The 16,145-nt window shown below is 34.8% G+C and overlaps 2 protein-coding genes across 2 annotated transcripts; both read right to left on the bottom strand.

Moving 5' to 3' along the window:
• Positions 1 to 2,711: 2,711 nt before the first annotated feature.
• Positions 2,712 to 4,272, bottom strand: LOC145600560 (auxin-responsive protein IAA32-like). Its single transcript, XM_081656461.1, has 4 exons — positions 4,077 to 4,272; positions 3,431 to 3,709; positions 3,236 to 3,344; positions 2,712 to 3,109 (listed from the first exon to the last, which is right to left on the bottom strand). The coding sequence occupies exons 1-4, from the start codon at positions 4,177 to 4,179 to the stop codon at positions 3,046 to 3,048; spliced, it is 555 nt and encodes a 184-aa protein (XP_081512587.1). The 5' UTR covers positions 4,180 to 4,272; the 3' UTR covers positions 2,712 to 3,045.
• Positions 4,273 to 5,875: 1,603 nt separating this feature from the next.
• Positions 5,876 to 15,292, bottom strand: LOC145557575 (uncharacterized). Its single transcript, XM_081618750.1, has 9 exons — positions 14,784 to 15,292; positions 14,589 to 14,666; positions 11,477 to 12,154; positions 11,106 to 11,208; positions 9,054 to 9,154; positions 8,780 to 8,954; positions 7,944 to 8,114; positions 6,680 to 6,780; positions 5,876 to 6,484 (listed from the first exon to the last, which is right to left on the bottom strand). Exons 1-9 carry the CDS (start codon positions 15,075 to 15,077, stop codon positions 6,431 to 6,433), a joined length of 1,755 nt encoding a protein of 584 aa, XP_081474876.1. The 5' UTR covers positions 15,078 to 15,292; the 3' UTR covers positions 5,876 to 6,430.
• Positions 15,293 to 16,145: the final 853 nt, after the last annotated feature.

Consider the following 16,145-nt stretch of genomic DNA (forward strand, 5'->3'; position numbering starts at 1 on the left):
CCAATAAGTACTTGGCATGGGGTACTTATATGCGTTACTCTTTATTTACTCTTTAGTTATCCATTAAAATTAAGTGTACTTGTCATTATATTAAGTGAGCTATTCCTGACATGCATTTGTTCCATCAGGCGGCTGTATGACATTTGAGGGTCATGCATTTGAGGGTGGGGGCTTCCTGAATGATCTGGTTTCTTCGTCTGGGGTAGTGCTTAGACAAGTCTGATAAATAATCAATGAGAGTTTATCTTAAAACAGAGGAGTTTTTTTTAGGCATTTTCTAATCCCTATGTTTACTTGCACATGCACATGCACATGGTCTCTGAGTAATTTGATATGGAGTAACTTTCAGTGGTAAAGTCTTTGTTGAGGGCCCTTATTTGGCCTTGTCAAAAGTTGGCATTGTTGCCTTTTTGGTTTCATTAGAAACTGCTTCTGATGACTGATTTAATACTCCTGTAGTTGTGTCCTTCATAGCTTCATTTGGTGAAGTATATGTAATTCTTGTTTTGTGCCTTGCTACTGCCACCAGGTCTATCCTTCACCCAAATTGGTTCCCTTCCATCAACCTACCCCAGACCAAGGAACCAGATCATTCAGCTGTACAACATTTGTTCCATCATGCATTTGAGGGTGGGGGCTTTGAGATAAGTTTTCTTAGACAGCCGTTTCAACTCTTATTAATGAATTGGAATAATCAGGCAGTTGTATGACATGGTGCACAACATGCGGCTACTGTTTGGCAAATTAGTTTCATTATATTACATTTCAACAAACTTTGTATGACTTTCTTTCTAGTTAAATTAGTTTCTTTTGTTAACAGAAAACGCCTGCTGCATCTGCGTATCAAAACAAATGCATCGAGAATTGGGATGACATTTGTACCTTGTTTGCACCTGATAGAGCAGTAGGAGATGGTGCTAAGAAGCTGCTACAACAATGGAGAGTGAAAATGATAATGGAAGTACATCAGAAACAGCTTCCGGTGATTCAAACAAAACGTTAAAAAGGGATCGTCTTGCAGATGATGTGAGTAGCTTTGCCGAATCTTTCAAGGAGTACGTGAGTAAACCAACAAGGCCAACTAGTCAAGAAATCTACAAGGAGGTGTCTAGTGTACTTGGAATATCTCGACACCAAGTTTTGAGGGCGGTTAAGAGATTCTTAAATGGCACCCTTGATGAATTTGACATGCTGAAAAATTTACCCGATGATCAAAAATTAGATTGGATCATTTAGTGTATAGATGAGTAGTAGTGTTATAAGTTTAGCGATAATTAGAGTTAAGTTGGAACTTAGGTATTGAAATTAAGAATTTGGAGTTCCATTGTTTCTCAGACAACAACTAGAATTTGAAAATTGAAATTTTCTTGTTTCCCAAACAAGTATTTGAATTTGAAATCCTAAATTTGAAATCATCATATTTCCCAAACAAATGATTTGAATTTGAAATGTAGAATTTCAATTTCGGAATTTGAATTTTATTATTTGAAACGAAATCCGCATATCCAAACGCAACCTTATGTTATTTGAATCTACTTATAAAAAAAATGTTAGATACGCCATTGCCCAAATAAGCCTTTTCATCTTACGAATTTTGTTGCGGGATTGATCCCATCATATGTGTTCATCGGATCAGAATAACAATTAAGAGCCGCAATCATTTCCTTGGAGTTCGATACTTTCACGATTTTAGCCGCTCTAATATGACAAATCATCCAGAATCTTCTATTACATTAGGGCAGTTAACGTGCGCGATATGGTGTGCGGTGCTTATGATACAAGTTGAGTTCGAGTTTGGGGTAACTCGACTCGAATCGTTAACATACTGAGTCGAGCTTAATCGAGTCAAGTTTTGACCAAGCTTTTATCGAGTCGAGCTTTGACTAAATATGACCGAGTCGAACTTTGACCGAATCGATCTCGAGTAGCTTGCAATTTGATCCGTCTTTTAAAACTCTCTATTTAATGTAACACCTCTTCAATTTTCTTTAATTTTCTCATTTGAGAAATATACATATGACGATACGAGTACATAAATAATGTTTTATTTATTAATCATTAATGTAAAAAAAATTATCAAAATATTTTAATTTTTAGTAAATATAATATTATGGAAAGGAATTCGAGCTTCTCACGAGTTTTCGAGTCGAGTAATGAGCTACTCGACTCGACTCATTAACATTTTAAGTCAATCTCAAGCTTGCTCGAGTCAAGCTCACTCGAGTCAAGTTTTGACCGAGTAGCTCGCGAGTTGTCTCGTCTCATAAGCACCCCTATGTGTGTCATAGCTAGTCATGTCCAAAGACCTCTATCGATTTGTCCTTATGTCACAAGTTAAACTTAGTTGTTGGCCGCATTAGTAAGAGAAATTATATAAATAAATATTTGTAGGGGTATAAATGGCTACACACTACTTTTAATAGTTTAAAAAATAGAGACAATTAACATTAATGAGGGCAAATAATTAAATAACCTTTTAGATGATAATTTTCTAACCACGTTTCATAAGATTAATGACGATAAATGAATACTTTTTTTAGAGGATATAATTATCCAAACACTATTAATAAGAGTCTCAAATTTCTTTTTCAAGGTAGGGATGCATACACATCCACTCCATTAAGACATTGGACCAATATAATTTGTGCCATACTTAATGCAATCATCGTTATGATCTTCATAACCCAAAAATTTTATAAAAGGGCGTCGCAAGAAGATTTAACTAATAATGACGTTACAAAGGATTATAAGTCATATTAGAATCAAGCATTTGCTGTGAACAAACTATTCACAGGCCTCATTTCCCACACACCATAGTCAACATTATCTTAATTAAGAAGATTTAATGATGACATTACTAAGGATTAATAGTGGGATTATGTAATCTTGATCAAAAGCTACATAGATTAATGGAGTAAGCTATTTTACTTGAGTTCATTACAATTTGAAAGCTAGTGAATCTAAATCCTAACTCATATCTAAGTCCTGATAGCAGGCTCAAACGAGTTTCGTGCGTTTATGTTATAGAGCAGGCATTGTTTGAACTTAAGAGAGTAGCACTTTGTTCTTTCGCAATATCCTTAACCTCTTTGCACAATCTACAAACACTCTGTAACCACAATGTATAATGAAATGAGGGTCAGAAAACACTAAATCTGTTGCACTGAATGACTACATTCATGTTAATTTTTGAAAAAAAAAAAAACATGATTATTAGCTAATGAAGGAAACATACTTCCATGGAACATCGCCAGCAGACCTCCACTTCTCCTCTCTATCCTTGTAGAAGAGCATAAACTCCGATCCACGTTGAAACAAGCGTAAGCCATATGCTGTTAACCCACCTGAACTCAAAATTAAGGCCATACTGATAAGAAAACTGTGCATGATTATCTCCTATTCTAGTGAAGTAATGCATTTGTGAGTTTACCAAACATGTTCTCTAGTTGAAGAGCAAGGTCAGCATAGCCAGCATGATTGACGAGGCAGATTTTCCTGCCTACGATAACCCCATCCATATTGACCTTAACATAAGTCCATCGTTCTTTGCTCTGGACTCCCTCCAGGTCTTCAGTAGAATTATCAGGGTTTGATTCTGAGCAATTAGGACTTTTGAGGCGTACCAAGTGACTTGGGTATGACCACTGCATCGGATCATTATTGTAACCCCCTGGGACTATTGTCGAATCCATTTGCAATCTTTGGTTACCTGCATCAGTTTCAGATAAAGCATTAGGCTCGCTTTGATGATTATTTTTTTTTTCACTTTTTTCTCTTCAGGTCAACGCTTGAGAGTAGAGGGGGAAGTAAGGGAAATCCCCCTACTCTCAAGCAAATGTAGTTGGTGGGAAACTCAACTTGTGTCGTATAAATGGGAATAATAAGATATACGGAAGGAGTACTTTTATCCTAAGAAAGGATCTATTCCAAAAAACTTCACAGGCTAATTAGAATTTATTTTTAAATCTTGGAACAATTATCTACTAGACAAATTGGATGACATGCTAGATTTGGACCGACCATATGATATAACAAAAATAAACATAATTGAAAACAAAGTGTGTGAGAACACATACTCTGATCAGCATGATGACAAGCTTGGGTATGAAGAGTATTCAAGCTAAGCCCAAGATCAAGAGTTGATGCATTCAAAAGAAAACCAGCCATGTTCGATTCCATTTAACACTATCTTACCTGCACTCGAGTCTTAGATCAAGCTACTGATGTTTCGATGAATTTTATGAGTAATACTAGACAGATACTGAACACGTTATATACGAAAACATAACATGTAACGAAGAATACGATAAGAGTACTAACTTAATGTGGGAGCCTACCAAGACGACATAAAAATTTTGTTCCCACATTGGAAATGTTACCCATTTTGTGATCATCTATCTTCTGAAGAAAAGCAGAACACCATAAAAATAACTAAGGAAAAAAAACAAGGGATGGGAAGAAATGAATCTTGACAGAAATGGTTAGATTTTGCAGCCTAAAATTGGTACAAGAAATTTATCTTTCTGAAGGTAAATTTCTAAAGATGACAAAACAAACTCTGAGATAACACTGTTGTTGGTTTTCTGCTGTTGCTGCATGACTTGCATTATTTGTAAGGGAAATTACTTGATTTATTGTAATTTACTAAATTTATCTATATGCCCATAATATTCTGATGCTTTCTGAATTTAATTTGTTTAACTGAAGGGAGACATTTTTTGTTGGTGCTAAAGTTGACCACTTGTACTCAGTAGTCTGTAGTTGTACCTATGTTGAATGGATTTTAAAAGGGTTGGATTTTGTTACATGTTTATTGTTGAAAACCATATTATTAGGGATGGAGGCATGGAGCCCAGCATAATACGAAGTAATTTCAATGTCATAAGCAAAGCAAAGTATAACAATTTAGGTAGTTGTCTACTCTAACATCAGAAATTAAATCCCGTCTACATCATTGCCCTTTATTAGGAGCTCTCTCTACACCCAAAAAATATAAATACTCAAGGTATAACAAGTTAGACATGGTGATTAACAGGGTAACCTCTTTCTCGATATGAGGGAAAACCTTAAACCAAACTGACTGATTTGATCGTGTTAGGCTATTAGTGTCTTACAACGTTACAATTACAAATCATCAAGGGGGCGCAATGATAAAACGATATGAGGTATTTAAAAAAAAAAAAACTCTGATTTCTTATAATATGTTTTTTTAAAATACTCTTGATCAATAATAGGTTCAAGTGCAATGCCATTGTAATTTCTCTGCAGCATCAACAAAATAAATACAGATTGTAGCACCAATAGTTCATTTAAGCATATAATTGGAGAAAAATCACAACTGATATATGAAATGAATTCTCTTTATTCATTCATCACCCAATTAACCTTCATATAATCATACTACATGAATTTCCCAAGTGCTACTTGGACCAAAAAACAATTAAAGGTATATTCTGTTCAATGTACTTGTATGTTTATTATATACTTCGTATAAATTTAGATAAGTTAAAACAAATTTCACTACTTTACAATAAAGTTCCCACAAGTTTAATTCGATAAAAACATGCTTTAATCAGATTGCATAAATTTCAGTTAAGTCTTAACAACTTATTTATCATTCAGCTTATTAAGTTATATTTAATTACTGATATATAGAATATAACCTAAAAATCTAGTTTATTTATTTAAAGCTAATTTCTTCAAAAAATCAAAATAATTTATCACCAAGTAATTTATCACCAAGTAATGGAGTTCCCTCCTCCCCCTCAACAAACAAAATCACATACCATCTGTATCCCAAAATAAAGACAGGATAACACACATCTATTTCACAAACAGTAAGTCTCATCTTATGCAAATAAAAAAGGAGACCATATAAACATTAACTCCAAAATATATAGATCTAAGATTTCCTTTTCAGTTTTGGCTCTTTGCTTTCGTTAATTTTTGGTTTGATACTGAAAAAAAGAATGACACCCAAAATCCATCACTTGACTTAATGAAATCGACAGGGACATTTTACAACAAAGTCTATACAACTTGTAAAGAAAATAATACAAACCTGCAGCAAAACACATTTTACCAGCATCTTCGATTCTATATACGAACTATAAACTTAAGAGTCAAGAATCTGAAAACCTTATACACATGTACAATTCTGGCCAAAAAGTATGGGAACCGAAAGCTTGGATAGCAGACCAAACCCAGCCTGATAGCAACTCTTGACATCCTCAGTAAAAAGGAGAGATGCTTGGCTGCTTGCCTTGGGCAACTTTACTCTGCGTTCCATTTTCAAAATAATAAATTAACTGAGCACTGGTGTGAAAATAGCTTGATTTGGTGAAATGAGATGCAACTGCTTTGCTCTTTTTAGCCACAAAAAGAAATAAAATCATTTTGAGAGAGGGTCCTGTCCTTTTAATCCAAATCTCTAGTCATTACAGCTCAGAAACTCAACTATACGAGGATATATTTCTTCTACAGCCTGCAAAAACAAGAATAAGCATTAAGTTTTAAAAACTTATGTGGAAGGGGGAGGAGGTTGGGGACACTCACAGACTCAAAGCAAGCCACAAAGACTGAAGCAGAAGAATATAAAATATGCTCGTAATTGTATCAAGCATGACTTTTGGCGATATTGAGTAAATAATTTACAAAAGAAAGGTCAGAATATACTAACCAGTCTTCCTCCAACCAAATCATAGTGTGCATAATGTGGACCTCCAGGTTGTCCAACAACTTCATAAGTAACCATGTTTTCAGGGATAAACTTCACAGTTTCTGTTCCATAAAAGTGTCAAAATTAGATTTTGGACAATCAATTTAAAATCACTAAGCTAAAACTATTTCCTCTTGAGTTTTTGTTGGGTAAAAAAACATATTCCTTTGTTTGTGCAATCTAGTGGAAGAAACTCAAGGGGGTCGGAGAGCATAGATTTTTAATTTCCTAAAAGGGGTTGCAACAAAGTCCCTGTGTCCCCAAACAACATTTGCCTATTGCACATGTTTTTAGGAAGGTGAATAAAGAGTATAGTGGGGTTTGATTGATTATAGGCAATGTGAATAGTAAAAAAAATTGTGGACTAGTTGATTAAAGGTAAATATCACAAGAAAGATGGTGAAATTTGAATGCTTAAAAAAAAGAACTAGAAACAAGTAGGGTTTGATTGAAAAAAATAAACAAATAAAAAAAGTAAAAAGGATGTTGGGTTTGGTTGATTAAAGGTGAAAAATAAGAGAAAACAATAATGGAGATTTTTCCTTTTTTATTTTTGGGTAAATAAGACTGTTATTTTTGACGGAGGGAGTATTGATTTGTAATCTTGTAAGGAGACTTCTTTTTTTATTTTAATAATAAAACAAAATATAATTCACAATAAAGCCAATTTCAAGGATCCACGTATTCGAGTTTGAGTATCATCAATAATATACAAAGTAACTTATCTAAACAAAATTAGTAAAAGAAAGTTCAGCCCAAAACCGCCCCAAAGTATGCTACTTAATAATAAGTTAAAATAACACAGTAAGCTAGCTTAACTATCACACAGTAACAGTATCTCCAAGACACCATTAACACCAGCCTCCATTCATTACCAGTATGTATGTATGTTTTCTCAAGACCAAATCAATGTTAATGTTACCTCTTAATTGGCACTGACCACCTCGTAATTAACATAGCATTGACATAAATTAGTGAGGGAGTATTCGTGAGAAAGTGCGAAGACAGAACAATACTTTGGAGGTCACTTTTTATAACATTTTCACTTATGGATGTCAGGAGCATCTCTACTGCTCTACATTATGTTATAAACCAAAACTAACAAGATTTTTTATTTGAAAAAAAAAAGTCAAAATCAACATCATGATGTCTCGGAAGCTAAAAGTCAAACATTAAACATGGACTAAGATGCTAAGAAATGAAATATAAAAAAAGTAGGGAATACCATAAACTGCTTCAGGTGGGCAAATGAGATCATGATCTCCCGCGAAAGCCAATACTGGGGTAGTAATTCTGGGCAAATGCTCCTTGTAGAAGAAGGTGCCACTACGGTCACGCAGTCCACCCTCTCGAAGAGCTGTTGTTAGTTGTAGTAAAAGTTTAGCTGATATAGTACCTGGAGGTATTATCATTGAGTTAAAAAGAAGATACTTGAGGAAAAAACTTATGGTGAAGAGTTCATAGTTGACATTCAAGCAAAATTTCACCTTGCAGTTAAAGACATTCTGATGAACACTAGCAAGTATAGCTGCTTGAACATCAATTATAACATAATGACAAATGTACAAGACGCAAAGATAGCAGTTGTTACAAACTTGGAAAACAGCATAAATGGGAACACCAACAAAAACAACAGTATAATAGAAGCAACCCAACTAGTTCAGATTGCACACACAGAAGTTGATTATTAACACTTGATACAAACACAGAAACAGTAATATATATAGCATTAAATGGTTGTCAATCCACATCTCCAATAAGAAAGCAGTTTTTAACTTCGAAAAGGATAGGGAAAAACAGATGGAAAATTCAACAAGAAACAACTATAAAAGTTGAGCTAATAAAGTAGTAATATATGTGCACCTAATCAACAGAATAGCAATCCATATAGTTCAGAGTCTATACAAAAAAGTTGATTCACACTTAATACAAGCAAAAGAGGAAAAAAAGTGCTTGTTATATGTTGTGTTGTGAGTGCCACATGTACTATACTTCCTCATCACAGACTGCAGAAGAAAATACAAACCAACATTCAAAAGAATAAAAGGTATTTGTGCGTACAGAAATTGTTCAAAACAAGCTTCTTTAGCAACTCTGGATCCATCATGTCCTCCGCTGATATTAAATTATTTAGCCAAGACAAGACATATGGAGGACTTGATGTAAAAGGGTAAGCAGCTGATAGCATGGCTCCTAGTGGAACAACAGGGACATTAAGGACTTGTGCAGGATTTGCCTGAAAAAACAATAGATGCAAATAAATAAATTATTTTATATCACTTGTGAAAGAAGGAAAGGACCATAAAAAAGCAGAATTGACTAGTATTCCACTTACAAGGGGTAGGAGCATCTTAAGTGTTGATTTGGAAGTTGTGTAGTCAAGTGAAGACGCCAATGTTACAACAGCTGCTAATCTAGGATCTCTACCTTCATATCCTGATTTGAACAACAGCCAAATAGTGACTAACCAAAAGTAATAATAGTGATAATTAGTAACCAACATGCAGCTCTTAATAGTAAGTCAGGCTAGCTCAAAAGGAGAACAGTAACGACGGGGATTGTTACAGAAATTTGTAGTCATAGCATACCTCTCATGTGAAAAGGGAAATTTTAAAGATAAGTATTAGGCTGGTGTTAGTTTAAGGGTTAGAATGATGAGCTTTTAGGGAGATCATATTAAGAAAATTGGTCAAGCAGAGATGTGTATGTTTGAGAAGAAATTGCAGGAACACTTTGAAGTATAGAATAAAATACAATATACACAATAAGGTTAAACACATTAATAAGCTAAAGGATGTGTTTGTAGCTTATTAAACACATATGTATGTGCACTGGTCCTTAAAGGATGTGTTTGTAGCTTATTAATGAACACCTTAAAGGATGTGCCCAGCTACAAACTGATCTCATAGATGTATGTGCACTTGGCATTAAAGGATTGTGCCCAGCTACAAACTGATCTAATAGACCCTTTACACCAGTACATTTTTAATTAGACACGTGCAGGGAATTTGACGACCAACCCCAACTTTGGATTTGGAAGTCTCAAAAACAAGACTATAATCTCATGGTGAATTCATGGGGTGTCAAGAGCAACTTCAAGAGTTAAATTTAACTTTATCTTGCACTTTGATCTCTTAGGACTTGTCTTCGGTCAAGAATTACCAATAAATGCTAAAGATTAGGAGCACGAATGTTGTGAGAGAACCGGAAGTAAAAGTAGCAAAGGAAAACTGTACTTTTGAGGCCAGATGAGTGCATAGACCACCAAGGCTTATTAATCACTGTTGTACATTCCTGCAGCCCCACAATTATTGCAATACAGCAAATTAAGTGCTGCACCCAGTACAGCCATGTGTTGCACAAAACATCCATCCCTCACTGTAGTGGCTGCTTTTGCACAGGAATTTTTCCAAGTAATCATACAGCTATATCCTTTCTTTAAAGCTTAAAGGCCTAGATGTAATCAAGGGTTGCTTAAGCTTAAGGAATCATTGGAAAACCACTCTATAAAAGTATAAAGATACAAGAGACTCATTAGCTTTGGTTGATGTTGAGGATTGATAAGAGGAGACTGCTCTTGCTTTTATGACTTTGTTTAAAATTTCACAAGACTCCTCATTTATGCAACTTAATGTTTACTCATGACACAGTTTAGAAAATGGAGGTAAAATCTTATGAATTTAAGCATGCTTTAATGGAGGTTAATTCTTAATTTTAGGTATTTCAAGGGCCTTCTGTCTACTTGCTTTTTGGCCAATAAATCGTGTTGGTGCTCTGTGCTTATCATTATCTCATTATGGGAGACCATTTCTTCTCTCTTAGTATTTCCACTGAAACCAAAAACAAATCCCTGAAACACCATCTTTATGAACGAAGAATTTGAGTCAAATTTACAGGAAAAGCTCTTGGGATCCATTACACAACAAAATTTTGGTGTCAAAACCAACTTCATGGATTTAGTTTTAGAGATTTCCAAAAACAAAATTGAAGTTTGGGTGAGCTAAAGCCACAAAGTTTTGATTTTCCGTTTTATTGTAGTACTGAGTAATAAATACTTGATCAATGTTTTACAGATTTCACAATTCTGTAAGTGTTGTCTCAGGTTAAATTCAGAAATGCAATCTGGCAAAATCATGATAAAAACATGAAAAGTAATCCCATATCTCAATCTCGTTCTTACTGTTATGATTTCTAATAAATTTACTTTCTTTTCTTTGTCTTGCCAATAGATCTCTCCCTTCGTTCCCCCTTGATTCCTGTCTTTAGATTTTGGTAAGGTACTTAGTAGCTCAAGCTTTGACACTTTCATGCAATAAAAAAGACTTCAAGATGTGAAACCAAGTAATCAATAGTCACAAAACATGTACACCAAAACGTCATAACTTACCATATTTGGACAGCATCCCATACAACAGTATACCACCCATTGAGTGTCCAATGGCAAACAATTTATCATCCTTGGGTTTGCTTTGAGATATTATATAATCCATCTGCATCACAAAGACAAAAAGTGTGAGAGTATATATTAGAAGGGGCAAGAAGCTAATTACAGAGCATAAAAAATTGGCAGAATGAGAGATCATACATATATCATGTTAGCTCACATTTAAAAAGATTTTTATAATTGTCATAGCATGAAGGGTGAGGGAGAGTTGAAGATCAACAGAAATCAGATAAAAGTAGGATTATCAAAAGTTAAAACTATCAAAAATATAGAATCTGTTTTTAACCAACAATTAAGAAGAAAGGTCACCTCACCACAGCAGGAATATCCTCCTCCAAATAATGATCAAAATCCCAATCATACTTCACCATCACATCAAGCTGTTTCTGAAATTCCTCTATGGTTGTGAAGAAACGGGTCTGCAAATCAAAGAGTGGAGGCGAGACCGAGCGTTGACTTTCTTCAAAGATATTCACTAGCCTTCGGCTTAGATCTGATACTTGATTAGCTACAGAAGAGTTGTCACTAGTTTCTAACAAGCTCGAAAGCTTTTCCTTTATGTCATTGAAGCGGTCAAGTAAATAAGAATCTTCCAAGAGTTTCTGAAGTTGATCAAATAGTCTTGCAGACATAACTTTTGATTGACCTTCACTAAGAAAGCCAGAGAGCCTCTGAGACAAACGCATGAATGTTTCTGTTAATTTTGTAACAAGTTCTGATTCATCCCACATTGTCGCAACTGTCAATGGAGCTCCATTATTAACAGGGACGTCTGCATCAGCTAGTGCCCCATCCTCAACAGCTGCAGACTGCCTTGTTTGAGTCGCAGATTCTTTTGCCTTTTCAGCTGCTGACTCCATCTTACTAGAAATTTCATGGGCTGATTGTTCAACATTTTTGGAGTGTGTAGCAGGCATGCTCAATCCAGCCCCTCTAACTTCCAGAATCCATGTATCAAATCCTTGTCCAGACATGTAGCGAGCAAATGAAGACTGCCACAAAAATAATAATAATTAAAAAAAAAAAAAAAGAAACAAAGCCACCTAAAAAATTTTAAGACTGCCAGAGACCATATTTCATCTTATTTACTTGCCAATCAACAAGCCTTTATTTGACAACATGATCCCAAGAAAAAGTAGACTCTATAAATCAAAGCAGAATTACTGAATATGAATGAACAATAATAACTAATGAATCTTGTCCTCCTTAACACCCTTAAGAGAGGGTAAAAAAAAAAACAATAAAAGTACCCCTAACTGCCCTACGGCCACCTTTCCATTCCATTCTATCCCAGCCATATTTGCAGCAATGTTTTACTTCTCTTTATGACACTCCCAGTTCACATTAAGGCATTTCTTGACTACGGATACATTAACCTAAATGTCTATGCCCTAATTCTTGACTTGGGATCATGTTGACCCGGACCCTATCAAAATCGGAGTGCCATAATGCTTATAAAGGCCGACCATATTTGATATTCACAGCAAATGTTATCAAGACTCGACAGAAAATGGCTGTGGTGTTACTGTGGGAGAAAAACAACAATTTTGGGATATATATTTTAAAAAATTGCTTTAAGGTTTAATAATGACAGTAGGATACTAGGATACCCCACTTCTACCAAAAGTTATAAGTGTAGAGCTTATGTAGACTTAAGAAGTCCTTATATAAAGCATAACAACCAAGTAAACACAGAATTACAATGAAATTAAGTCTATTTTAATGCATCTTAGCTTTTCTAATATGGCCAGCTTAGATACTTCACGCCATGCATATATGAAGGGGATAAATTAATACCTTCATAGTACATTCTTCTTAGAATTCACTTCCAATTGATGCATATGGTGTTAATCTAGAGACTACAAGGCAAGGAATATGGAGACCAGCCAGAAAGCTAAACTTTCATAAATGATTTAAATCAGAAAGTAGTAGGTTACAAGCTAGAGACAGAATCACTGACTCTCTTTTAACTTAAGGTTGTAATAAACTAGAAGAAAAGCAAAATAAAAATAAAGTACACTATCTTTGGTTTTCAATGAGAATGCACCGCTGAAGATTAATGAGATAACAGGGACAGAAGCTTAAGAACAAATGATATATGTTCAAGGAAAACTGAAACGAGACTATAGACATTTAGTCAAAATGAGGAATATAAAATTATTTGGTATTTCATATAATATCTAGCCCCATCGATGAATGTAAAATAACTTCACCAAGTTTAAGATAACAAGCTTAGTTCAAACTAAGTCCCAAATACTTCCTCGTTTAAATTTGAGGCTAGGTAAATATCCTAGACAATCCTTTTTGACCAGGGATATGACCCAAGCAAGAAGAATAAATCTAGCTCATCACATTGGGAAAAAGAAAGCAAAATTCTGAAATTATAACAAAAATTTTAAATGCAATATTACTACTTTCTTCTTCAATCAGTTTCTGATTCAAAATAGTGCTAAGATCTACAGAGCATGTGTGTAGTGTATTGGTAGTTTGTTAAAGTAAGAAGGCATATTATCATTAGTTGAGTTAATGTAGTAGCTTAGTGGATCAATGTTTACCCACTAAATCAGTTTACATTACCTTAATTCTAATTAGTAGTAATGCTACAATGTTTAATTGAATTGAATACATGAATTTTCTTATTTCTCCTATCTCATCTCCAGTGGTGGACCTTTGTTACGCCGGGTCGGGGCCCGGCCTCCCTTAATTTTTCTAAATTGTTGGTTATAAGTAATATAATGTCTAATAATTACATTTAAAAAGTTATGGCATAGTGGTCAAGTATTGTTATTTTTGAGCAAAAGGTTGAGGATCAAACCTGAGCCCCCTAAATTTTTTGGCCCAAGATCCGCCACTGCTCATCTCTATATATAATTTCTAACACATCCATGCTCATCACTCATAGAATCTCTTACTTTGTCGTTATTTACTTGGACACATTTTCCATATGAGTCAATCCCTATGTATTTGACACACATCACTCTTTCCATAAATGGCATTGACCAACTCAAAATTACAATTTCTATCACTTCACTTGGAGCTGCTAAACACTAACTTAAAAAAGCTAATTGAAAAAACAACTCATTACCCACTAAATAATACGAAGTATGAAAGTAAAACCCCGCGACTCACTAACAATAATATCACCACCGACAACTCATACACGGAGTACCCAACAATTTCCAGATAACTTACCAATAATCAGGATTCAGGACAACTCAACAACTCAATCATGGTTATGTTTCGTAATCCTATCAACAACTAATAACAATAATAAGTTGCATCTATTACTCCGTTAAACTAAAACATTGATCAATTAAACACTAAAATTCCAACGGCATTGACAAACCAAATCATAAAATAACACCCAAAAAAAAAATAGAAAAATAAATAAATAAATAAATAAATAAAAAGTGAAAATCCAAGTACCTCGGGAGATAGATCATAGCCAATAGCATTGGTCCCAACACCAGACAATAACAAAAGAGGATGATTCCTAGCAGTAGCCTGCACATTCATCAAAATCAAACACCCAAAAATCACAATTCAAACCCTAATTTAAAAAAAAAAAAAAAAAAAAAAAAAAAAAAAAAAAGTAAAATTAATCAAAAAAAAATTAAAAACCTGAGGATTAGGATGATAACGCCAAAGAGCAAGACGCCAATCAGAATTAGCAACATGAACATAATGAAGCTCATCAGCAGTACAAATCGAGGGTTTATCAACAACCTTCTCAACGGCGTCGTTTGAGAAAGCTTTAACACTCAACCGCAGCGAAACACGGTGATGATTACCGGCAGTAGCCGGTGATAACCGGCGGCGATAATCGGTGGTAAACGGCGGAGAAAGGCGGTGGAAGAATGAGGAGAATTGGAGAGAGAAACGCATATCTGATTGAAACTGAAATGTAATCGTCATGTTTAATGGTGTATTTATCTACACTGATGATAATTTGCTGCTTTGTAGGAAGCGGTGCTACCGCTTAATTTGCGTTTGGCGCTAATTTCACAAGTTTTGATTAGGAATTTGAGTTTGGTTTTTGTTGTTTTGGGATGTAGTTTGATTTGTTTGTTTACTCGTAATTTGAAGAATACATTTGGTGAGAAATACTTAAAACAAGTATCCTCCGTATTGAGTTTGTGGCCAGTTGTTGTAATCATTGTCTTCGTTTTTGACTTTATGAAGGGTCCTTGCTGGAAGTGACACATAGAGCTAATTCATGTTCATCAGCCTGATTTGCGAAAAAAAACATATCAGGGGGTATTCTCGACCTTTCATGCGTAAAGTTAGGGGTAAAGTCGTCAGTGCTCATGGATGTTGCTCTCACGGCAAAATGACATGGACAATGTTGACTAATTTAGTCGTTAGTCAATGCGTTGGCCTGTCGTTACCCTTCTATTAACAGGAGATGCAAGTTTCATCCCTTACTTTACCATTTTCACGGATAAACCCTAGGTTCAGGTTCGATCTTCATCTTCTCCGACCAGCAAGGTTCCTTGCAAAAATATTGAGCTGATAACACGAAATTCGAGACCGAATAAAGTCGAGCGCATATTTGTATTTCGATAAATTGCTCAAAATTCATCAACTACTTTCCCATTTTCGCGAATAAACCCTAGGTTCGATCTTCATCTTTTCCGACCAACAAGGTTTCCCAGCGAAAAAATTGGGCTTATAACACGAAATTCGGGACCGCGAATCAAGTCGGGCATACTTGTATTTCGATAAATCAACTTAATCCTAGCTAACACAGTTGTAAGGGATCGTGAGAACTCAGTACTATTAAGGGTGTTCTGGTTAGTCATTTTTCAATTTATATAAGGTTATCCATTCGTTCAATTTATATGAATTTATTTATCATATTACATTATAATGTTGCTTGAATAGTATAGTTAGGGCAATGTTGTTAGTTGTTAATAACTGAAATTAATGTTTATTATGAACTATTAATGTCATTTACTCGTTGGTGTACATTTGGCTATTCAG

The sequence above is a fragment of the Chenopodium album genome, chromosome 1, assembly GCF_948465745.1.
Source record: "Chenopodium album chromosome 1, dcCheAlbu1.1, whole genome shotgun sequence".
NCBI classification, from domain to species: Eukaryota; Viridiplantae; Streptophyta; class Magnoliopsida; order Caryophyllales; family Amaranthaceae; genus Chenopodium; species Chenopodium album.

Excerpts from the sequence above, each read along its gene's own strand:
- LOC145557575 (XM_081618750.1), bottom strand. The coding sequence starts at position 15,077 with ATGACGATTACATTTCAGTTTCAATCAGATATGCGTTTCTCTCTCCAA. Across the intron at positions 12,155-14,588 it reads GCTATGATCTATCTCCCGAG|TCTTCATTTGCTCGCTACAT; the intron begins GTACTTGGATTT and ends TTTTTGTGGCAG. Across the intron at positions 9,155-11,105 it reads TGGGATGCTGTCCAAATATG|GATATGAAGGTAGAGATCCT; the intron begins GTAAGTTATGAC and ends TGTTCAAATCAG.
- LOC145600560 (XM_081656461.1), bottom strand. The coding sequence starts at position 4,179 with ATGGAATCGAACATGGCTGGTTTTCTTTTGAATGCATCAACTCTTGAT. Across the intron at positions 3,345-3,430 it reads TCAACTAGAGAACATGTTTG|GTGGGTTAACAGCATATGGC; the intron begins GTAAACTCACAA and ends TTTTGAGTTCAG. Across the intron at positions 3,110-3,235 it reads GCTGGCGATGTTCCATGGAA|AGTGTTTGTAGATTGTGCAA; the intron begins GTATGTTTCCTT and ends TTGTGGTTACAG.